We start from the raw sequence: 25,873 nt of genomic DNA on the forward strand, positions 1-25,873 counted from the left end.
GGCAATGGGCACAATTTCCCCATAATGTTGAACTATCCCTTTAAAGACAGCGTGGGGGTGTGTTGGTTACCAGCTCCATGCGGCGGCGGCCGCTGTCCCCCTCCCTCTGGATCAGATCCTCCATCTCCAGCTTCATGTCCTGCAGGCGCTGCAGGTAGTACTTGGCGTTGTCGCGCTCTCGGGCCTCGGCCGCGGCGCTCTGCTCCAGCTCCTCCCCCAGACGCACCACGCTGTCCCGCAGACGCAGCACCAGCACCTGACGAAAACACACAACGATGATGATGATGAGAGTCCAGATTATAGACAATATAAAACATCACATCACAGTTTGCAGTTTGAGGTTCCTCTGGACCAATTCTAATTAATTGTATTAAAGCAGAAGTAAGCAATATATTTGTGTTAATCTAAGTCTTAAATAGTTATATTTTCCGACAGCAATCACTTCTATAGAGTGTTTGGTCTGAAACACGGGTCTGTCAGTCACTCTGCTCTGCTCTGAGCCCAGGAGAAAACTTTTCTTGTATCCTACAACCTTTATCCAATGAGGAGAGAGAACGGCATAAAGGGGCAGTCCTCTCTGTGTGTGCAGCCAAGGGATGCGCCTGAATGTGGTGACGTAGGGACGAGGACCAATAGATCCATGACGAGGGCGGGGGCTGCTAACTCCGTCGGCTGACAAGACGTTATGGTGCGTTCAAGGCAACTCGTAACTGGTGTTTTTCCGACCTGTGAAGTCGTACCAGTTCGATCTGGTACGACTTCACGGGTCAGAAGTTACGAGTGGCCGTTATAGTGACTTTCACAGGTAAAACAGGTCGGAGAAACACGAGTGGGTTGCCTGGAACGCTATTAAGTCATAAGTTGTGACTTGAAGCTGTAATTTACGGTTTCAAAAGCCTGCCTGGAACGCAGCATTAGCCAAAACGACCGGATCGCTTACTTCTGCTTTAACATTTTTAACATTTATCTGAGTGTAAAGATCCCATACCAGGATGTTTTCACCTATTTGACTCACGTTTTACTCAAAAATTTCAATTTCAGTAGCCTAGAAATCTAGCTGCACCCTAGCGGCAGCAGATCTCTTTGCTCCGTAGGTGGGTCTAGAAACGAGCCATAGGAACTTTTTGAGTCTCCAACACCGTTTGTGTTGACCAATCACAGCGCTCTATCTGTTTAGAGAGTCGTTGGGCGGGTTTAACGCCATGACGACATACTTTACGATGGTGAAAAACATGACAAGAAGATAGATGGCTTTGGCAAAGGAATCGTTTGAATCGGCGTTGGCATCAACTTTGAAAGAATTAAACTTGTCATTTTCTTTAAAAGTTGAGCCAGAAACTGCACTGAAGTCGTTCATTAGGAAGAAGGATGGATTTGGTGTTTTACTGATGGGATATGGGAAAAGTTTAATCTACCGACGTCATCCTGCTCTTTGCTCTGATTGGTCGTAGCGCTACCCTATTGGTGCAGAGGCAGTTTGACAGACAGCCTTCATCCCGCCCCCTGGACTGAGCCGAGGTCTACCGCTCGTTGACACACTAGACATGTTCATGATGTAGTCTGGCTTGTCAGGCTACAATTTCAGTACATTCGAATGGGAATCTGTTAAACGTCTACATGTTTTGGAAGATATGAGTGAGGTATTTTTGTTGTTTTGTTTCAATAATCCATGTGAATTCATTTCCACTAATGTCTCATGCTAAAATGAAACAGAAAATTGGGTCATTTGTCTCTGCATGATGTAAAATTCAAAAGTTATTTACGTAGATTTGAACATTTTTGTGTTTTTTAATGTTAGGAAATCCAGGGTTGTAACCGATACAGCACAAATAAATAAACATTCATCACATGGGACAACATTTCAAGTTGAGATTATTAACATTTCTTTACTAGACAACTTGAAGATTGTAAAAATATAAAAGTTAGAAAAAAATATCCTATATATCAATAGGATGCATGGAGGAGGAGTTCCTATGGTCAAATAGGTAACACTTTAGTACAATACACACTATTAAGCATTAATAAATACTGAATTCTTCATTTATAACGCAATACTCATTAGTATGTAGTTTATAAATACAGCTAAAATGTTTTACTCATCATTGATCAGCAGTAACTGTGTTTATAAACGACATACCAATGAGTATTCATGCGTTATAAATGAAGAATTCTGTATTTATTAATGCTTAACTAATGCTTAATAGTGTGTAGTCCTCCCTCATGCATCCTATTGATAGTTTATTGTTGTGTGTACTTATTATAAAGTGTTACCATCAAATTTTTACCATTTTTTAAAAACATTTTTTGTGTTTATTTGAGTTTTTAAGCACCTTACATGATTAAATCATTGCAATCTCCATCTCTACCAACTCTTCAGGCCAAAACAAAAAGGAAATCTCTGAAGGACGTTTAGTGCAGCAGCTGTATAGGTTTTAAATTTGCATTTTTCACAGTCGGAAATCCAGGATGGCCACAAAAGATGTTGAAAAAAACATAAAAGGGACAATAACTTTGAGATTATTATTATTATTAAGATGATGATGAAGAGCTGCTCTCACCTCAAACCTCTTCACCTGCCCTCTCTGAAACTCCAGCTTGTTCTCCAGGTCACAGATTCGCGCCTCCTGTTTACTGACGATGCTGCGCCCCACGGTGGACGACTCTAGGAACTGCACCCGGGACACCGACTGCTGCAGCTGCATCACAGAGAGGAGGAGGAGGAGGAGGAGGAGGAGAGAGGAGGAGAGAGCCTTATTATCCTCCCACAGACCAGTGAGTGTGACATCGCTGCACCTGAAGCCGGTGGTTAGTTACACTGAGCTCGGTAACAAGCAGGTTAAACGAGCCAGAAATCCATAACGAGCTCATATTATTCAGCCAGACAGACTCAGACTCGGACTCGGCAGCAGCTCATTGGTTCATGACCGTCTCACAGCAGATTACCTCCTCCTGCAGCGAGTGCCTCTGCTTCTTGGCCTCCTCCAGCTCGGCCTGCAGCTCCTTGATCTGAGCGATGTCACTGGACGACTGGACGGAAACGGAGACATGAGAAAGCAGAAAAGTGAATTCCAAAACCCTCAAGCTCAAGCCTTAATCTTAGCAGCCCTCAAAACCAAGAGTTAAGGGTTATTTTGTGACTTAGAAATGGGACACCCCTTAAATGCAGATACGTCTTCAGACTGTGGGGGTTTGACATTAGTTTATTATTTTGTTATATTTGCACTATTAACCCTGCCAGTTTAATCATAAGCCACAATGCAGCTACTGTATCATCGACGGCTCCATCAGGTCCATGTTTTTGAAATTGTTGTGGACTATCTGTCAGTTATTACTTTGGTTATTAGTTTTTTTGGCAGATTATAAATGAGTTGAGTTAGTTATAAGTTGATATTCAAACAAATAATCTGTATAAATACCACAACCAGGGACATATTCAGCTGGAAGTCACCGCATACCACAGCTTATTGAAAATTAACACCAGCTGTAACTCTGTGGCTACGGGCGATGACATTGATAAAACAACTTAAAGCAGAAGTAAGTGATATATTTGTGTTAATATAAGTCTTAAATAGTTGTATCTTCCGACAGCAATCACTTACATAGAGTGTTTGGTCTGAAACACGGGTCTGTCAGTCACTCTGCTCTGCTCTGAGCCCAGGAGAAAACATTTATCGTATCCTACAGTTTTTATCCAATGAGGAGAGAGAACGGCATGCAGGGCTGTGTGTGCAGCCAAGGGACGCCGTGAATGTGGTGACGTAGGGACGAGGACTGTTATGGTGCGTTCAAGGAAACTCGTAACTCGTGTTTTTCCGACCTGTGAAGTGGTACCAGTTCGATCTGGTACGAGTTCACGGGTCAGAAGTTACGAGTGGCCGTTATAGTGACTTTCACAGGTAAAACAGGTCGGAGAAACACGAGTGGGTTGCCTGGAACGCTACAAAGTCGTAAGTTGTGACTTGAAGCTGTAATTTACGGTTTCAAAAGCCTGCCTGGAACGCAGCATTACCCAAAACGACCGGATCGCTTACTTCTGCTTTAACAACTACATTACCACCGAGAAAAATGACCATTTTGTAACTAAACAACAGCAACATGGCTTGTCTGCACCGGCCGGCTATTGACAAAAGATTGTAAATTTAAAAAAATAAATGTTATGTAACGATGAGGTAAATAATCCATAAAATGGGCCTAAACTAAGATAATACAATGGTTTTCGTAATATTTACGAGTAAATATTGCATTCTGGGTAACCCTTGTCGGCGAATCTCAATATTGAGGCTATACAGCCCTTATACTTGTCCCTCAACTTAACATCCTGAGAATCAGGACAGAACGAGCACTTTGTGGGAGTGTGCATTTCTGAGATTGAGGGTTAAGATAGGAATTGGGATGCAGGTCACTTTTTTTATCTGCACTCGATTACTGTGATGTTATTTACGTGCATGCTGCTCTCTCCACATCGAAGCCCCTTCATGCACTTTGATTAATCACTGGAGATGTGATCCAAACCATCACTGTGTTCTTTATAAAAAGGTTGGATGGCCATGCTTAAGTGTTATCTACTGGAACAGCGGTACCGACTGAAAAACAGCCGTCTGTCATTTAAAAATGAACTCGCAGACTGTGAGACTCGGTGCCGGTAATGAGCGCTCATCTAAACGAGGAAGTCTCCTCTCCCGGCGTACAGGAGAACTACGTCAATATTTTCCGGGAGCTTCTCATCACAGCCTGCAGCAGAGTTGGAGCTGCAGCTCAGTTTCACTTGTTATTTTATTTGACAGAGTTTCACACAGAACTTTCTGGCGGAGTCTCTCCATGTTTCTCCTTCTGCGCCAGTGAAAATTGAACATTTACACTTTGTCTCATAAACTATTCGAATATTTTTTTAATTGAACGACTATTAGACTATTTGAAAATCATTGCCCATTCCTATTTAATATGATTATGAAATGAAATATGAAACTGGACTGAGGAGTTAGGAGTGGTTCTTGAATGTGCATAATGTATCTGCTTAACCTTTTCTAATGTAGCCTAAACATTAATATTATCAATAATGCAGCAGGTAAGAGAGTTCCTTCTCTGTACAATTTGCAGCATTAGTTTTGTGGTAAATCTCTTTAATAACCATGCAAGATTGGTACTAAAACTGAAATGACTGTAAACTTGATCACCTTGTTTCTCTGAAGTGTTCTGCAGTCTTTATGTAATCAATATCTATGATTTGATTTGTAGGAGTGGTTAATAAAAAGAAGAGAGGAGGAGGAGGAGGAGGAGAAAGAGGAAGAGGAAACAGTGGAGTTGTGACTGTACCTGTGCGATCAGCGCCTTGTGCTTCTTCATCAGCTCGTTGAGATCCTCCTGATCCTCCTCCAGCCTCTTCAGCAGGTCCAACTTCTCATGCTGCAGCATCGACAACTGCTCGTCCACCTGCACACACACACACACACACACACACACACACACACACACACACAGTCAGTGGCGGCTGGTGGAGTCATTAAACAGCTTCGAACTAATAGTGATGTTAGATAAATGACTTGTAACTCGTTACAGGGAGAGTGAAGGTTCCTTCCACATCGTGGTTGGAAACCAAACCTGCGATCAGAGCCTCGGACCCGGTGTCACAGCTCTCGTCTCTGTGGCACTGCGAGTCCGCGACACAAACGCGCCCGGTAACCCATAATCTCTTGTTTATGACAGATACGACTACACAAATACACACATGGTAGACAAGGTACATGATAATCCATTGATCAGCTGATTGATTATTAAAGACTTCATTGAAAACAGACGCACACGACCAGAGGAGGGTTAGCAAAACAGCGGAGAAAGTGACCGGACTTGCAGATTTGCTAAATGATGCAATTTCCAAATCAATAAAAGTCGCATTTTGATCAACATTACGTCTGAAATTATTTCACTATTTCTAAACAACTTCAAGATGTATGAAACCCTGACGCAAAGCGAATTCTACATTATCCCTTACATAACACTCTTGGGGTCAATACTAACTTCTTTTTCTTTTTCTTATTATTCATAAATCATATTCAATGACAAATACTGCTTTCTATTTGCTGCTATTGCTATTTATTATCTGACAGCTGAGACAGACTCCAGCTCACCCGTGACCCTAGTGCAGGATAAGTGGTATAGAAAATGAATGAATGAAATGAATGAATATTTATTATCTGTGCTGTACATTTCTTTGCTGTTGTCTGCTGCTGCAACCTCCTAAATTTCCCCGCTGTGAGACAAACAAAGGATTATCTCATCTGATCTTGTTTTATTTACATTGGAAGTCAAACTTCCAAAATATAATGTTTATATATACTTGTAGACGTTAGATGTTAAAAAATTACAAACCCCGAGAACACCTGAACACACCATCAATGAGCTGCATTCACAGCTTCTATATGTTGTATTGAAGAGGAGCTTCTTATGTTTTAGCGATTATACACTTATACAAATATATTCATGGGTAGTATATTCAGATTTTGCCAATAAACTTTGACAAATACTACACACTGGACCTTTAAAGTCTTATTCAAGGTACTGGGGAGTAGTGGGGTAGTACATGCCTTTCCTTTCTTTTTGTTTCATTTATTAGTTTATTTCATAGGGACAGTGCACCACTAATCAACAGAGTTAAAAGAAAAACTGTCAGTGGGCCAGAGTTAGCCAACAAGGCTAGTTTTCGTCCGTTGTCCCTGGCCGGATGTTAAAGGCAACCTACAAGCCAAAAAAAAGGGTAAACACACACACACTCACCAGACTCTTCTGTTTGCAGATGTTCTCCAGTTCGATCTGCGTGTTCTCCAGCTCCTGGGACAGAGTCGTCTGGACGCTCTCGGCCTCCACGCGGCTCGCCTCGCTCTCCTCCAGCTGATCACACACACACACACAGACACACACAGACACACACAGACAGAGACAGAGACACACACACACACAGACACACACAGACACAGACAGAGTGTGAGTGTTTGTCCATCACAGGAGACAGGAGGAGACACTCGCACCCTCATCCTGGTATAAATTACATTCAGTCATTAGTCATTTTAAATTGGATTACCTCCCAAGTATGGAAGATTTTAAAGCTATAGGATCAAGGACTATTTGACTGCTGCATGTACATGTTCTCTCACCGAACGCAGCTGGTGATTATACTGTAATGATGTGATTTGCTGAACTGTTTTAGCTGTCTTTATGTTTGTTTTGTTGTTGAACAAATGTCTTTATTGATATTTCAAGCTTTACATACTTAAACACACTTACAGAATTATTCTTGTCAAAAGCTTTAAATTCTTTTGTTCCATATCTGAGTAAAAAAAGTAGAAAAGGCCAAAAATAGGAACAGCATGAACAGAGAACCTATCGGCAAGGTTATTCCATATTCTTATGACAGTGTCAGAGGTCTGAAAGTTAAAATAAATGGTTGAACAGATAATAAAAAATATTGATAATTATGTAAAAGTCAAATTGAGTAGAATTCTCATGGTGATTGATACTCATGAAATGAAATAATAAAAACAGAAATACACCCTTTTATTTTTGAGGGTCCAGGCCTGTAGGCGTCTATGCTGAATCATCTAGGTGTCCTGTAATGTTAGTCCAAAGTAAGTAATTAGTGGATTCCACCTCCTTGCAAAAGAGATTCTGAATCTCAATGGGATTTTTCCTGGTTAAATAAAGGTTAAATAAAATTTTAAAAAACACTGCAGCGTCTCTCTGTCTCTCTGTCCCTCTCTGTGTTTACCTGACAGTGCAGCCGTTCGATCTGGTCCTTGCTGCCGTTGGGCAGGTGCAGCCCGGGGCTGTCGACGGTGGAGAGCAGCAGCTGGGCGTCGGCCAACAGAGCGTGAGTTCTCTTCAGGTCTCTCCTCAACTTCTTCTCCACGTCGAAGTCTCTGTGTCCAACCTGCAAGACAAGAGAGAGGGTTAAATACTGTAAATCTACTTTGAGAAGTTGGTTTCTACGGCAGCACATCTCTAACGTTAAAGCTCCATGTTTCCTTCTTCTTAGTCTGTCTTTTATTTTGAAGGGCGGATCCATGAGAAGATGTAAAAACCATCTCAGTGTGGTTTTCCATCTCCTCTCTCTTTCAGCTTCTCTCTGGAGCTCTAGTAACAACAGGATTGTTTTCTAAAGTCACAAACATCTACCTTTATTTTGAAGGAGCTTTAACACAAACATCTACTTTTATTTTGAAGGAGTTTATAATACAAACGTCTACCTTTATTCTGAAGGAGCTTTAACACAAACATCTACTTTTATTTTGAAGGAGTTTATAATACAAACGTCTACCTTTATTCTGAAGGAGCTTTAACACAAACATCTACCTTTACGGAGCTTTAATATTTGTTCTCTCTCTTCTTTTTCTTCTCTCTAAACGCTCTAAAACCCTTGAACTGCTGTTATTTGCCGGTTTGGCCACAGACCAGGTCGACTTTTATTATCGGCAGCAGCAACAATTACAGCCGTCGTCACGGTGACAGGAGGCTAAATTAGCCTCTTTGAAGCATATGCTTGTTTTGTGGCGCCCGTAATGTGGCAGCGACACATCCATCAGCCTGAGAAACATTAACCTACAATAACAATGATGGACGAGCTGCTCGCGCCGCCCGGACACACACTCTGTCACATTAAAACTTCACACACACACACACAAAAACATGACGAGGGAAAGAATGTGTGTGTGTGTGTGAGATGCAGTTTTTGTGTAGTTTGTGTACAGGGTTCCTACAGCTTAAGCCAAGTTAAATTTAAGACTTTTTCTCAGCGAGATGTTATCGGTTATTCAAATGGAAAGACTGCGCCTGCACAAACCCAATGAACAGAACAGATTCGAGAGAATTTGGGGACCCTTCCTGACCCAATGTCAGGTGTGATACCTGACTTAAACTTTCACATGGTAATTGCTTTACTTTAACAACTGCAACTATGTTTTTCTTTCTGTGAGTCTATTTATGTAAAAGGTAAATCTACAAATGTCTGGCAGCCCCTTTTTTCTTTTTCTTTTCTTCTGTTTTCTTTTATGTGTGACTGTTCCTTTACTGTGTTATGTTTTGTACAGTTTTGTAAAGTTAAAAACTGTAAATAAAGTATTAAAAAAAAAAAAAAAAGTAAGACTTTTTAAGACTTTTTTAAAGCCACTTGAAATTAAATTTAAGACTGACTTCATAATAAACACAAATGCAGAAAAAAAGAAAAGAAAAACACACCACATCAATTACATACGTAGGGTTATAGGGACAATTTTACCCACTTTCCTATGTGATCCAGGGTAAAGTGACTGCTACATGAACATTGGATTGTGGTCTCTTTCCAGCTGTCCTTTCAAAATAAATGCATAAAATAAATGCATAAAAAGTCCGAAAAAACAAAAAAAAACACTGACTCAGGAGTTGGTGGCAGTGAGAAATTTAGCGTTGACGGCCGCCACTAAAACTTCTCTACGTCGAAATGTTACCAATTATTTTGAGATTTGAGACTAATTACAACCATAAAATACCACTTATCATGTGTTAACATTTTTAAGACTTTTGCAAAATTGATTTAAGACATTTTAATGCCAATTAAGGCCTTGATTTTTAGATTAATGAATTCAATGCCTTTTAAGACTTTTTAAGGATCCGTAAGAACCCTGTGTGGAGTTTTGTGTGTGTGTGTGTGTGTGTGTGTGTGTGTGTGTGTGTGTGTGTGTGTGTACCTGGTCACACAGAGTTGCTATCAGTCCTTCCAAGTCGTGTTTCTCGTGAATCACCATCTGTTTCTCCTCGTACTCCTGCTCCAACTGCATCTCCAACTGCCTCAGCTACACACACACAACAACGACAAAACAGAGGGAGAAGAAAGAAAAAGAAAGAGAAGAACGAGAAACAGAAGAAGAGAAAGAAAAGAAGCAGCAGAAGAAAGATAAGAAGGATGAAGAAGGGAAACAGAAAAAGTCAAGTCAAAATTTCTTTACAGAGCACATTTAAAACAACCTCAGTCGACCAAAGTGCTGTACAATTGCAAAAGCACAACATATAGTTAATACAAAAAAAACAACACAAGGGATAATAGTCAATTTAAAACTAATTTAGATTAAAAAGAGAGAATAAAAAGAGAGTAAAAAAGAGAGAAAGAGAGAGAGAGCCAAGATTGCTTGCTTAGCTTAGCTGGGAGTGAACGCCAAGGAGAAAAAAAGATAAGGAGAAGAAAGAGAAAGAGAATAAGCAGAAGAAAGAAAAGAAGAGAAAGAAAGAGAAAGAAAAACAGAAAGATAATAATAAGAAAGAGAAAAAGAAGAAAGAGAAGAAAAAGAAAGAGAAGGAAGAGAAAGAGAAGAAAGAAAGAAAGAAAAACAGAAAAAGGAGAAGAAACCGAAACAGAAACAGAAAAATAAGGAGAAAAAGAAGAAAGAAAGATGAGAAGAAAGAGAAACAGAAAGAGAAAGAGAAGATAGAAAGAGACAGAAGAAGAAAGAAAGAAAGAAAGAAAGAAAGAAAGAAAGAAAGAAAGAAAGAAAGAAAGAAAGAAAGAAAGAAAGAAAGGGGATGGATAAATAGAAAGAGACAAATGGAGAGAGAGGTGGTAGAAAGAAAGAAAGAAAGAAAGAAAGAAGTAAAAAGACAGAGGGAAGAAAGAAAGAAAGAAAGAAAGAAAGAAAGAAAGAAAGAAAGAAAGAAAGAAAGAAAGAAAGAAAGAAAGAAAGAAGTAAAAAGACAGACAGATGGGGCAACCCTAACCCAGAGAGAGGGATAGATAGATAGATAGATAGATAGATAGATAGATAGATAGATAGATAGATAGATAGATAGATAGATAGATAGATAGATAGATAGATCAATATTAAGAAAGAAAGAAAGAAAGAAAGAAAGAAAAGAAAAAAGAACAAAAGAGAAACAGAAGAAGGAGAAGATGAAGCAGCGATCTCTGAGTTTTTATGGCTGCTGACAGGAGAGTTTTCTCTGTAATGACTGAACATAAAACCACCAACATCATCGTCTGTTGAGAATAAACATAAACAGCAGAAAACAACACAGTGAACCAGACACAGAAGAGGAATCTTCACTTCTCCTCCTCCTCCTCCTTCTCCTCCTTCTCCTCCTCCTCCTTCTACCCCGAGGAGATGAAGAGGAGCAGCTCCAGGGTTATTACACGTCTGAACCATGTTCTCATCTCTACGTTCATGTCAATAATCAGTGAAAACAGCTGCAAACAGAATTTAAAAGATAGATAGAACGATCGATAGATAGATAGAGCGACAGAACGATAAATAGATAGAATGATGGATAGATAGAACGATAGATAGATAGAACGATAGATAGATAGATAGATAAATAGATAGTTAGATAGATAGATAGATAGATAGATAGATAGATAGAATGCTAGAACGCTAGATAGATAGATAGATAGATAGATAGATAACGATAAATAGAACAATAGATAGAAGGATAAATAGATAGATAGAACGATCGATCGATAGAGCGATAGAACAATAAATAGATAGAATGATGATATACAGATGGATAGATAGAACAATAGATAGATAGATAGATAGAACAATAGATAGATAGGTAGATAGATAGATAGATATATAGATAGATAGAACGATAAATAGATAGATAGAACGATCGATCGATAGAGCGATAGAACAATAAATAGATAGAATGATGATAGATAGATAGATATATAGATATACAGATGGATAGATAGAACAATAGATAGAACAATAGATAGATAGATAGAACAATAGATAGATAGGTAGGTAGATAGATAGGTAGGTAGATAGATAGATAGATAGATAGATAGATAGATAGATAGATAGATAGATAGATAGATAGATAGATAGATAGATAGATAGATAGATAGATAGATAGATAGATTCTTGTACATACATTTATTCTGTGTATTTATCAGACTTCCACTCAGGTGGTGAATCTAAACTTCATGCTTTACAGGTGAATTACAAACAATTAGATAGTGGAAAAGTAGATTTTTCAAAATTAAAGAAGCATCCGTTCCCCAGGTTATAGCTTTATTCTTTTCTTTTACTCCTTAAAATCTAAATTAAGGCACTCTGGGTATTAACAGTAACAGTAAACGGGTCTTAATGTATCCTTTATATTAAAGTGCTCCCATGTCACTGTATATATCATATTAATGGATTATCTTTATCACTGATTGATGAGCGTATAAGCAGCACTTTAATGTTTCAGCTGCTGTGAGAACTGTTTTATATTCTGTCGGGTGTTTTTAATCCATAATAGAGCGAGTGAGCGTCATCATTAATTCAACTTGAGCTGTTAAATAAATCCAACAGAGTTAAATATGAAGCCGAACCAGAGGAATAAAGTGGATTTAGACTGAATTATTATATAAGAGTGAATTAAAAGGACTTTGTAATTATTCTACATCACAGAGCAGTGAGAGAGAGATAAGGTCCAAAACCATCTTCTATAAAACAACAACACACTTTAACTCTGTGTGTGTGTGTGTGTGTGTGAGGTATAAATGATAACTGACAGTCATTGATTAAAGGACAATTCCGGGCAAATTCAACTCGGAGCTGTATTTTCCTAAGATTTTAGGTCTAAAAGAAGGAATCTGAAGATTTTCGGTTTAATTGTTCTTAGCAATTATTGAATTTGCCCGGAATTGTCCTTTAAGTGGATTAATCGGACTGATCGTAGTGCGTGTGTGTGGACCGACCCGTCTCTGAGACGACTTGTGGACGTCCTCCAGCTCCTCCTCTTTGTCCTCCAGCTCCTTCTGGTGCATCTGCTTCATCCGCTCCATCTCCATCTCAAACCTCATGTGGATCTGAGAGAAGAGAAGTTTCAACTTTACTTTATGGTCACATATAATTACAAGTAATAATTACAGTGAAATTCTTATGTACCTTTGGTCATTTGTATAACATTAATAGAGATAGAAGAAAAATAAAAGAAAGAAAGAAAGAAAGAGAAGGGTATTTAAAACCGAAAGAGGTTGGTAGTAAATTTAAAAATATAATATAATAGTGCAATGGCAATCAATATGAAAAAGAAGGAAAAAGAAGAATGTAGCAGTGCATATCATATAGAGAGGGAGGTACCTGTAAGAGTGTGTGTCTGTGTGTGTGTGTGTGTGTGTGTGTGTCTGTGTGTGTGTCAGAGATGCGCACAAGTCTTTGACCTTGAGTTTCAAATCTCTGCTCGCATCTGCCTCCTTTGCTGCATGACAGTCGGTCTTAGATCACTGTATAGATCTATGTTCTATAATATCATCCCTATAGAATTATGTAGATAAACACTGATTGAAAATTAAATAACACACAATTAAAGCTTTCTTTTAGACTTGACTTGTGTTTATGTACAGCTACTTTACATCTAACAAAATACAGTAGTGCCTAAAAAGACAACATGTGTTGAAATGAAGGTTTTGCGTGGCTGTGCTAGTGGAAGGTAAAAAATGAGTTTGGCGTGTAAAACAAAAACACACACACCCGCCAGTGGCCGATGGAGGATTTGCCACAGAGTTTATTTCTATAGCTTGCCCCTATAGGGAAGCAACAGGATGAATTGATTTATTGCTCATCATCCCGCTAATTATAAACTGCCTCTGGGAAAAAAAACTGCCGGCGGCGGTTGAACAAGCCTAAATCTGTGCACACAGCAACAGCTGATCAAAAAAATGTCCCGTTTTCCTGTGGCAGAAGGAGAAACATGGAGAGACTCCAGCCTACAGCCATATATTCACGTATTGATGAGAGGAGACTTCGTGTTGAAGTGTGTTGAAGGGAAGGGCGGGGCTCGAATATTCACGTCAGACAGACATTCCCATATCCACACTGCAAAAACTCAAAATCTTACCAAGAATATTTGTCTTATTTCCAGTCAAAACAAATCTCATTATACTTGAAATAAGACTCATCACATTGAAAGTAGATTGTTTTTAGACACGTTTTACTTCTTTCAAGCAGATTTTCACTTAAAATAATCTGACAGTGGAGCAAGTTTTTCTTCAGCACAAAAAACTTTGTTTCACTGGCAGATTTTTCTACTTATTTCGAGTGAAAATTTGTTTGAAACAAGTGAAAATGATCTAAAAACAAGTTCATTTTTAGGTGATGAGTCTTATTTTAAGTGAAAAGAGTTTAGTTTTGACTAGAAATGAGACATTTTGACAAGAAATAAGACAAATATTCTTGGAAAGATTGAGTTTTTGCAGTGCACTCTCGCTGACGAATGTGACATGAAGGTGCGTTCAGGTACCGAAATGTATATGAAATACGTTTATATTAAGCTGTGATTGTTGTATTGTGTGAAATTGTGGTTACTCGTATGTAACGGAAATAACGTTTAACTGTTATCTAGGCCAGTGGTTCCCAACCTGGGGGGCGCCAAAGATCCAGGGGGGGTCGCGAAGCCCTCTTGATTTTAAGGGGTTTAATAATTTTAATGTAATTAAAATGTTAAATAAATGAGTAGGCTAAGCATTTAATTCATATATGTGACAAAATCAACTAAATTCAAGGGCCACATTAAACATTTATTTGTGTATTTAAATAGATAAACAAATAAATGATAAGCCTATATCAATAGATGATTGAATATCAACAGTTTTAAAACATTAAATACGTAGGCTAATATACAGCAGGGCAATATCAGTCACAATGAATTTGGAAAACGGCATGGAACAATGAGAAAAAACCTGTGTAAAATTACAACATATTCTTCAGAACTTGTACTTTTAAAAACACAATTATATTTTTAAAAGTACAAGTTCTGAAGAAATATGTTGTAATAATACACAGGTTCTTCTGATTGTTTGTTCCATGCTGTTATTAAATTACTGAAATATAATAAAGTATTTCATGTAAAAGAAGTTATGATGATCCTTATCTTGTTTTATTTTTCATCGGAGGGGGGGGGGGGGTCACCAAAGTTTTCAATGGTAAAAATATGGGTCCCTTAAGAAAAAGGTTGGGAACCACTGATCTAGGCTATAACGTTATATGTGCGTCTCCTCTCTCTTCATTTGCCTCCAAAACAAACATCATTTACTGCTGCACATATTTTTTGTGTTCAGCTATGAGACACAATAATACGCCAAACTTCCTTCGGGTATCAATGTTTTCTTTCTTCCGAGTTCCTGCAGCGTGAACGTAATGATGTCGAAAGTTGGAAATTTCTGAGTTGTTTTGAACGCAGCATAAATGCACATAATGGGACAGGGCCTGTGTGTGTGTGTGTGTGTGTGTGTGTGTGTGTGTGTGTGTGTGTGTGTGTGTGTTACCTGCTGCTGCTGCTGGATTCGAGCCGTCAGCTGACTGATCTCCTCGCTCCTCTCGCTGCTCTGCGTCTCCAGCAGGCGAAGCTGCTTCTTCAGGTCGGGCAGAGACTCACAGGTCAAGTCCACAGGACGACTGAGGTCACGGATCTGAGCGCACAACTCCTCCTTCTGCTTCTGGAGACGCTCCGCCTCCAACCGGCTCTCCTGCACACACACAGACACACACACACACACACACACACACAGACACACACACACACACACAGAGTCAGTAAGACAGTGTGTTTATCAGATCTTCTCCTCCGTCCTGAGCAGAAACTGTGAGAAACTACAAGAAAGGAAGAGAAAGAAAAAGTCTCTGGTGGAGGATGGATGGATGGATGGATGGATGGATGGATGGATGGATGGATGGATGGATGGATAGGTGATAGAATGAAAGAGCGATAGAGTGGCAGAAAGATAGAAAGAACAAAAGACAAAACAATGGAACAGTAGAACGATAGATAGATAAAATGGTAGAACTATGGATAGATAGATATATCAATAGTATGATAAACAGAACAAAAGATGAAACGATAGATAGAACTATAGATAGATAGATAGATAGATAGAACGATAGATAGATAGATAGATAGATAGAACGATAGATAGATAGATGGATAGAACGATAGATAGAACGATAGATAGATAGATAGATAGATAGATAGATAGATAGATAGATAGATAGATAGATAGATAGATAGATAGATAGATAGATAGATAGATAGAAAGATAGATGGATAGATAGATGGATAGATAGATAGAACGATAGATAGAACGATAGAACGATAGAACGATAGAACGATAGATAGATAGATAGATAGATAGATAGATAGATAGATAGATAGATAGATAGATAGATAGATAGATAGATAGATAGATAGATAGATAGATAGATAGATAGATAGTGAAAAGAAAAAGAAGCTGCTGCTGCAGAGTCTTTATCTGAGCTGAAAACTGAACATTTTCTGTTTTCTACATGAACTCAGTGTTTGTTTGTTCAAGGACGAACGTCTCTTCTCTTCTCTCTGCTGTTTCCTGTCTCTGCCCTTTCACAATAAGAGCATACAGTACAATGCCTGGTTACTATGGATGCACTGTGGTACTGTAAAGGAAGGAAGCAACTTTATTGGACATATTCAGACCACAGCTTCAGTCTCTTCAGTCCAGAGCACAAACACACAAATACACACACGCACACACACGCACACACACACACAGACTCACCTGGAGGTCGCGGCGCAGTTTGTAGATCTCGGCCCCGAGCGCCGTGTTTTCCAGGAAGGATTTGTCTTTCTGCTCCCTCTCACTGTCGGCTTCCTCCAGAGCCTGAGTCAGCTCACTGTCAAACCTGTTGATCAGACAAAATACGACATTTGAAGACATCACCATGTGCTCTAAGAAATTATAACCAACTATTGCTGTGTTTTTTACTTGTTTCACGCCAGCTGCTGTATTTATGTTGAGCTGTAGTTTCTATTGTACAATGGGGTGCAATGTCAAGACCGAAATAATCTAATCTAAACTAAACTAAACAGTTTCCTGTTTGTTTCAACTCAGTTTGTGTCTGTGTGTTAATATTTATAAGAATCTTTAGATCAGAATCAGTTCTTCTCCTGATCAATAACCTGCTCTATAATCACTGGTGTTACGGTTCACACCATCAGGACTCAGTATTTGTTCTCACACTGTGCAGGGAAAAGGACACGATGATGTCACAGGAAGGTGATTTCACTAGCCATGTTTCCATCCAAAGTGATTCGAATTAATGGGAAATGCGCATTAAAAGAAATTTGAATCCTGTGTGTTTCCATTAAAAGTACGGACTTCGGTCCCTCCCCCTCCTATAATAACCAGCGCATATGTTTATTACCGACCTGTCCATGTGCCCGTGTGTGTAAGTGCGTGTGTGTGAGTCGCGGCCGCCACAGACTCGTTTATTAATGGCAAACACTGGATGCGCTGGTTGATAAGTTTCATTTTTACTGAGGAGGAACTATGAAGAACTCAGCTGTGATTGAAAAGCATCTAAACCGAGTTGAGTAGAGTTGTAACTGTGTAGTGGAAAGGGGCAAAGTAATGGTAACTGGTAGTGGAAACCCTGCTTTACATTGTTTTATCATAGGAAAGAAAGAAAAAAACATCATTCTGAAGGTGTGGGGGCTTTTATTTTGCCGTGGCGGCGTGGAAACCATGTTGTTGTCTTGTGGGTGAACTGCAAACACAGGAGCAGTTGGGGTGAAAGTGGCTATGTCACACTTAATGCAAACAGAACTGTTTCCATCTCTTTGAATCAATCAAAACCGGCCCTAGTGAGCGTATTTTAGTTTGTGCGAATCAGGGGATTTTAGTTCGAATTACGGCGTTTCCATCATCATTTTCTGATGTGATACATCTAGATGCATCTAAACACACTGATGGAAACATGGCTAGAGTCAGAGAGGACCAGGTGCACACACACACACACACACAAAGACACACACACCTCCTCTGCTTGCGCTCCAGCTCGTGCATGCGTCCCTGCAGGCTGTCGGTCAGGACTCGTGCGTCCTGGAGGTCTGAGGTGACGCGGCGGCCATGACGCTTCAGCTCCGTCACGCTCCTCCGGGCCTGTTCCAGCTGGGCCTGCAGCGCCGACACCTACACACACACACACACACAGAGAGAGACACACACACAGGGACAGGGTGTTATCTCCAGCCGTCTAATCCTCCGTCCTCTCCGTCCTCCACGTCCTCCTCGTCCTCCTCCTCCGTCACCTTGGAGTCGAGCTGTTGTCTGGTCTCTCGCTCCGTCTCCAGCTTCTCCTCCGTCTGCTTCAGGCGTCTGCGGACGAACTCCACCTCCGTCTGGCTGCACTCCAGCTGCAGCACCAGCTCGCTCTCTGGGGGGGGCGGGGGCAGGAGGGGGGGGCAGAGAGGTCAGGGGTCATGACAGGTCAGCTGACATTTATCTGTCACTTTAGTTTTACCAGTTTTCTCAGAGGTCAACGGTGACGTTTCTTCCTGGAGAATCACCAGACCATCAAATATTGTTCTTCATTTATCCGTCTGTAACTCCTTCACTCAGATCTGTCCATCTGTTTTCCATTTATTGTATCGTTGAATCGAATTTTGTTGTTTTTGCTCATCAAAAACATCATCATTTTATCACAGTCAGTCTTTCTGTATTTGTTTAACTCATTGAGTGCCAGACCTTTTATAAAAGTGCCATGTGCCAGCGTTTTGGGGCATTTTGAGTAATATGTCAAGACCCAGAGAATATTTTGTACTATGACTCTGAAAACACCAAACAGCTCAAAGGAAAGAGGAGACTCTCTATTTAACTAGGGAAAAAAACATTTGTTTGTACCTTGTTCCATTCTTGATTTATCTTAAGTTGAATAGAGCCTGGTTGCACCAAAAAGACCACTTTTTTTAATTTTAGCTTCAAAAACATGTAAGTATGTATGTATTTCATTTCACGTGTTTTTTCATTGACACCCCCCCCCCCCCCCACAAAAAACAAAACAACAACAACAACAACTAAAATACAACAAGTACGAGCGGTTGCTGCCCCCTCAGCCTCTCCTACGCCCCCCTCCCCCTCCACCCCCTCCCCTCCCCTCCCCTCTCCTACTTCTCCTCCTGCTGCATCGTCTCTGAAGGGAGGGAGACGTCGTGGCGTCTTCAGCCTCTCTGCTGGACGCGGCCGCGGCAGCGACGCACTGCGCTGATCTCTCGGTCGTCGTCACGTCGGTTAGACAGCAACTGGTGAAACTGACTCCGCGATCCGCTTTCGCTTCGGCATTTTGGTGCTGATCATCTAGATGAGTTTACTTTTCCTGCCTCCTCTGATCACTTCATGCTGGAGCTATGCTAACAGCACCGTGGCTAAGCTTTCCTCCAGCTCCATGTTACACTTGTTCCAGGCTCTGCCCGTCGTTTTCCTCTAGAAATAGAAACTTTTCCCAACTTTTTTTTCTCTGTACCGATCGCGCTCGTCTTCTCCTCCTTCTTCACTTCTTGCTCTGATCTACAGTCTTCTTCGTTCTACACATCCCAGAAGCCCCAAAATTACTCACAGTGTGCGCGAGAGCGTCCCCATTTACCAGCCGCAGAAAAGTGCATTTGACGTATACATACGTCAATGGCACTCAATGGGTTAAACTGGTTGTGTATAATAGGAGGTAGCGGAACATTATTACCTTTCGCTTTATACACGCCATTCTCTTAATTACCCAGTTTATGGGGTAATTCATATAAAACATGCCACAAATAATCATTTAATTACAGTTACAGTATAATAAGGAGGCAACAGAACATATTACCTTTGCCTTTATACACACAATTTACTTAATTACCCAATTTATGGGGTAATTAACATGAAACATGCCACACATGATCAATTACCATAGTTTTTAATTCATTATTTTCCAATTAAGACTAGAAACATTAATTTCTAAAAACATTTTAAATTTATTTTTCATTTGAATTTATGAAATATGTGGAAAAACATACAATAAGTTCTTTTTTTTGATTTGTTGACTATAATCTAAATTATTTAATTAATTTTTAACGAACTAATGTTAAATATTCTCTGGCCGAAGCTTCTCATGTGTGTTATTCCTTGTTGGTTGTGTTTCACTTTGTCACTTTCTGCTTAGAGAAACTGTGTTTTTTCAACATTTTATAGACTAATGGAGAAAAAAAAGATAAACGAAGATTTAACCAATAATAAAAATGATAACTTTATCATTGGGTGTTGTGACCGACATTTGATCATTTCATCAAGAGTGAATCTCTGTGTGTGTGTCTGAGCTGGTTATGACAGAATCTAACAACCTCAGAGGGAGGAAGCAGCTCCGGCTCTGATGGAGTAGAACGTGATTTTACAGCTCTGACTCTCACTGCATCACTGATTTATTACATTTATGAGTTTGAACGACCGATAAAAACACCTGAAGCTTCAGAGCCACCGACGCTCAGACTCAGTTTATACAGGAGAACAAACCTCGTCGACGGATCAGAGTCGACTGGTTAAAGAGAAAAAAGCTCCTGAATGTGACGTTTTTTTTATATTAAATGATGAGCTGAGCATCGTCTCCACTGTGTAACCCATGGCAACAGCAGCAGCAGAGGGATGTTGTCGTTGTTACCTGTCGCTGCTCCTCCTCCTCCTCCTCCTCCTCCTCCTCTCTGGCTCTCGGCCGTCTGAACTTTCTGCTTCTCCTCCTCCAGCTGCTTCTCCAGCGTTTCCATGGCGACCTTACACTGGTCCAGACGAGCCTGAGAGGAGACGATGGCAACAGACAACTGTCACTGTAGCAGGAAGTAATAGATTACTTTGTAACACTTTACAATGAGGTACACAACATTAGAATAGTTACTCATTTTGATGTCTCACTTTACTTAAAGATACAGGTAACTAATGATTAAGTAATAGTTAGTTCCTCATTAGTTCCTCAGTAACTACTCATTAGTTCCTCATTAGTTCCTCAGTAACTACTCATTAGTTCCTCATTAGTTCCTCAGTAACTACTCATTAGTTCCTTATTAGTTCCTCATTAGTTCCTTAGTAACTATTCATTAGTTCCTCAGTAACTACTCATTAGTTCCTCAGTAACTACTCATTAGTTCCTCATTAGTTCCTCAGTAACTATTCATTAGTTCCTCATTAGTTCCATAGTAACTACTCATTAGTTCCTCATTAGTTCCTCAGTAACTACTCTAATACTGTGTACCTTAGTTCCTCAATAACTACTCATTAGTTCCTCAGTAACTACTCATTAGTTCCTCATTAGTTCCTCAGTAACTACTCATTAGTTCCTCAGTAACTATTCATTAGTTCCTCATTAGTTCCTCAGTAACTATTCATTAGTTCCTCATTAGTTCCTCAGTAACTACTCATTAGTTCCTTAGTAACTACTCATTAGTTCCTCATTAGTTCCATAGTAACTACTCATTAGTTCCTCAGTAACTACTCATTAGTTCCTCAGTAACTATTCATTAGTTCCTCATTAGTTCCTCAGTAGCTATTCATTAGTTCCTCATTAGTTCCATAGTAACTACTCATTAGTTCCTCATTAGTTCCTCAGTAACTACTCTAATACTGTGTACCTTAGTTCCTCAATAACTACTCATTAGTTCCTCAGTAACTACTCATTAGTTCCTCATTAGTTCCTCAGTAACTATTCATTAGTTCCTCATTAGTTCCTCAGTAACTATTCATTAGTTCCTCATTAGTTCCATAGTAACTACTCATTAGTTCCTCAGTAACTACTCATTAGTTCCTCAGTAACTACTCATTAGTTCCTCAGTAACTACTCATTAGTTCCTCAGTAACTACTCATTAGTTCCTCAGTAACTACTCACTAGTTCCTCAGTAACTACTCATTAGTTCCTTAGTAACTACTCATTAGTTCCTCAGTAACTACTCATTAGTTCCTCAGTAACTACTCATTAGTTCCTCAGTAGTTCCTCAGTAACTACTCATTAGTTCCTCAGTAGTTCCTCAGTAACTACTCATTAGTTCCTTAGTAACTACTCATTAGTTCCTCAGTAACTACTCATTAGTTCCTCAGTAACTACTCATTAGTTCCTCAGTAGTTCCTCAGTAACTACTCATTAGTTCCTCAGTAGTTCCTCAGTAACTACTCATTAGTTCCTTAGTAACTACTCATTAGTTCCTCAGTAACTACTCATTAGTTCCTCATTAGTTCCTCAGTAACTACTCATTAGTTCCTCAGTAACTACTCATTAGTTCCTCAGTAACTACTCATTAGTTCCTCAGTAACTACTCATTAGTTCCTCATTAGTTCCTCAGTAACTACTCATTAGTTCCTCAGTAACTACTCATTAGTTCCTTAGTAACTACTCATTAGTTCCTCAGTAACTACTCATTAGTTCCTCAGTAACTACTCATTAGTTCCTCAGTAACTACTCATTAGTTCCTTAGTAACTACTCATTAGTTCCTCAGTAGTTCCTCAGTAACTACTCATTAGTTCCTTAGTAACTACTCATTAGTTCCCCAGTAACTACTCACTAGTTCCTCAGTAACTACTCATTAGTTCCTTAGTAACTACTCATTAGTTCCTCAGTAACTACTCATTAGTTCCTTAGTAACTACTCATTAGTTCCTCAGTAACTACTCATTAGTTCCTCATTAACTACTCATTACTTCCTCAGTAACTACTCATTAGTTCCTTAGTAACTACTCATTAGTTCCTCAGTAACTACTCATTAGTTCCTTAGTAACTACTCATTAGTTCCTCAGTAACTACTCATTAGTTCCTCATTAACTACTCATTACTTCCTCAGTAACTACTCATTAGTTCCTCAGTAACTACTCATTAGTTCCTCATTAACTACTCATTAGTTCCTCAGTAACTACTCACTAGTTCCTCAGTAACTACTCACTAGTTCCTCAGTAACTACTCATTAGTTCCTTAGTAACTACTCATTAGTTCCTCAGTAACTACTCATTAGTTCCTCAGTAACTACTCATTAGTTCCTCATTAGTTCCTCAGTAACTACTCATTAGTTCCTCAGTAACTACTCATTAGTTCCTCAGTAACTACTCATTAGTTCCTCAGTAACTACTCATTAGTTCCTCATTAGTTCCTCAGTAACTACTCATTAGTTCCTCAGTAACTACTCACTAGTTCCTCAGTAACTACTCACTAGTTCCTCAGTAACTACTCATTAGTTCCTCATTAGTTCCATAGTAACTACTCATTAGTTCCATAGTAACTACTCATTAGTTCCTCAGTAACTACTCACTAGTTCCTCAGTAACTACTCATTAGTTCCTCAGTAACTACTCACTAGTTCCTCAGTAACTACTCATTAGTTCCTCAGTAACTACTCATTACTTCCTCAGTAACTACTCATTAGTTCCTCAGTAACTACTCATTAGTTCCTCATTGACATGCCCGAAATGAACCAAATAAATAAATTAGTTCCTCAGTAACTACTCATTAGTTCCTCATTAGTTCCTCAGTAACTACTCATTAGTTCCTCAGTAACTACTCATTAGTTCCTCAGTAACTACTCATTAGTTCCTCATTAACTACTCATTAGTTCCTCAGTAACTACTCACTAGTTCCTCAGTAACTACTCACTAGTTCCTCAGTAACTACTCATTAGTTCCTTAGTAACTACTCATTAGTTCCTCAGTAACTACTCATTAGTTCCTCAGTAACTACTCATTAGTTCCTCATTAGTTCCTCAGTAACTACTCATTAGTTCCTCATTAGTTCCTCAGTAACTACTCATTAGTTCCTCAGTAACTACTCATTAGTTCCTCATTAGTTCCTCAGTAACTACTCATTAGTTCCTCAGTAACTACTCATTAGTTCCTCAGTAACTACTCATTAGTTCCTCATTAGTTCCTCAGTAACTACTCATTAGTTCCTCAGTAACTACTCACTAGTTCCTCAGTAACTACTCACTAGTTCCTCAGTAACTACTCATTAGTTCCTCATTAGTTCCATAGTAACTACTCATTAGTTCCATAGTAACTACTCATTAGTTCCTCAGTAACTACTCACTAGTTCCTCAGTAACTACTCATTAGTTCCTCAGTAACTACTCATTACTTCCTCAGTAACTACTCATTAGTTCCTCAGTAACTACTCATTAGTTCCTCATTGACATGCCCGAAATGAACCAAATAAATAAATTAGTTCCTCAGTAACTACTCATTAGTTCCTCATTAGTTCCTCAGTAACTACTCATTAGTTCCTCAGTAACTACTCATTAGTTCCTCAGTAACTACTCATTAGTTCCTCAGTAACTACTCATTAGTTCCTCAGTAACTACTCACTAGTTCCTCAGTAACTACTCACTAGTTCCTCAGTAACTACTCATTAGTTCCTCATTAGTTCCATAGTAACTACTCATTAGTTCCATAGTAACTACTCATTAGTTCCATAGTAACTACTCATTAGTTCCTCAGTAACTACTCATTAGTTCCTCAGTAACTACTCATTAGTTCCTCAGTAACTACTCATTAGTTCCATAGTAACTACTCATTAGTTCCTCAGTAACTACTCATTAGTTCCTCAGTAACTACTCATTAGTTCCATAGTAACTACTCATTAGTTCCTCAGTAACTACTCATTAGTTCCTCAGTAACTACTCATTAGTTCCTCAGTAACTACTCTTTAGTTCCTCAGTAACTACTCTAACACTGTGTACCTTAATGTAACTAAGTGTAACAGATTACAGATTACTTCCCCCCTGAGTACCTGCAGCTCTTTGTTTTCTCTGCTGAGTCGGAGTCGCTCCGCTCGCTCCACGTCCAGCGCCTGTCCCACCGCGTCGCCACGGAAACGCTCGTCACTCAGCTCCGATGTCACCGCGGTAACCTGCAGACGGGGAACGACAGCGTGAAGACCTCGCCGTGTGTGTGTGTGTGTGCGTGTCTATGTGTGTGTCTGTGTGTGTGTGTTAGTGTGTGTGTCTCTATCTTGCTATCCACCTTTTTCCGAACGTCAAAAACGTAGCCTGTTTTGCCGGTTTTGGAATGTTATGTTGACGTTTCCATGGTTTCAGTAGCCGCGGTAAATGCATGGATTTTTTTTTTTTTTTTTTTCCCCCAATGAAAATCTGTAAAACGCATGGATCATCACAGCAGCTTTTAACAGTGGATATCACACAAATTGACATCCGTGTTAAAAGCCAGCGTTAATAGACCCATGCGTTTACCGCAACTATGACAACGCCTGAAAACCATGGAAACGTAAACGTAAAATTCCACCAAACCGGCAAACCGGAAGCCAGTTTTGACCATAGATGACGTTCGGAAACTTGTGGATATACAGGAATCTTGAAGTTAATTCTAAAACCTTTTTAAGACTTTTTCAAGACCTTCTCAATATTTTTCAATACCTCACCGCCACTTCAAGCTGTAACCATTTACATCATTACACTTTTAACTAGGGGTGGGCAAAAATATCGATATGGCAATATATCGCGATACTTTATATCGCGATACGATATCGATATTCAATATTTAAATATCGATTTTTTTTCTTTTTCAAAAAAAAAAAAAAAAATTCAAAAAAATGTTTTTCTTTTTCAAATAATAAATCATGTTTCAGACGTAAATCCAGTACGACTTCCGCACCTCTGCTCCGCGAGGTGTCACTGTACTGCTACCTCAGACAGTGTGTTGTTCATGCAAATATGTTGTTGTAACTTGCACTTGTATAAACTGGCATGGATAATTTGAATTACATTGTTTTGACTCAGTTTGTCCCATGAATTATCACTATCATCTGATGTACATACAACTCGGATTTTAAGATGCATAATGCCTTTTACATTTTTCAGTGAACTATGTAGAATATCGTAGAATATCGCAATATATCGCAATATATCGCAAAATTTGGATATCGCAATATCGTATCGTATCGTGACTCAAGTATCGTGATGCGTATCGTATCGTGAGGTCCTTGGCAATGCCCACCCCTACTTTTAACGTAACATGCAGTTTTAATTTGTGATAAAGACTATATAGACCACTATGATGCTACAGAATTCAAAATAGGCTGGGATATGGCAAAGTTTATAACTGTAACTATAAC

General features: G+C 39.3%; 1 protein-coding gene across 1 annotated transcript in view; it reads right to left on the minus strand.

Moving 5' to 3' along the window:
- myo18b (myosin XVIIIB) overlaps window positions 1-25,873 on the minus strand; it is an 88,453-nt gene that overhangs the window by 19,976 nt on the left and 42,604 nt on the right. Inside the window, exons 24-37 of the mRNA XM_085792582.1 lie at window positions 24,533-24,652; window positions 20,442-20,571; window positions 18,064-18,188; window positions 17,790-17,944; window positions 16,532-16,655; window positions 15,269-15,469; window positions 12,701-12,811; window positions 9,714-9,818; window positions 7,760-7,921; window positions 6,772-6,885; window positions 5,314-5,430; window positions 2,944-3,027; window positions 2,559-2,696; window positions 71-256 (exon numbers count right to left, since the gene is read on the minus strand). Coding sequence (XP_085648708.1) covers window positions 71-256; window positions 2,559-2,696; window positions 2,944-3,027; window positions 5,314-5,430; window positions 6,772-6,885; window positions 7,760-7,921; window positions 9,714-9,818; window positions 12,701-12,811; window positions 15,269-15,469; window positions 16,532-16,655; window positions 17,790-17,944; window positions 18,064-18,188; window positions 20,442-20,571; window positions 24,533-24,652 — 1,872 coding nt within the window. The remainder of the gene's footprint in view (window positions 1-70; window positions 257-2,558; window positions 2,697-2,943; window positions 3,028-5,313; window positions 5,431-6,771; window positions 6,886-7,759; window positions 7,922-9,713; window positions 9,819-12,700; window positions 12,812-15,268; window positions 15,470-16,531; window positions 16,656-17,789; window positions 17,945-18,063; window positions 18,189-20,441; window positions 20,572-24,532; window positions 24,653-25,873) is intronic.

The sequence above is a fragment of the Trachurus japonicus genome, chromosome 12 (genome assembly GCF_045865225.1).
Source record: "Trachurus japonicus isolate A0001 chromosome 12, Traja_1.0".
NCBI lineage: Eukaryota > Metazoa > Chordata > Actinopteri > Carangiformes > Carangidae > Trachurus > Trachurus japonicus.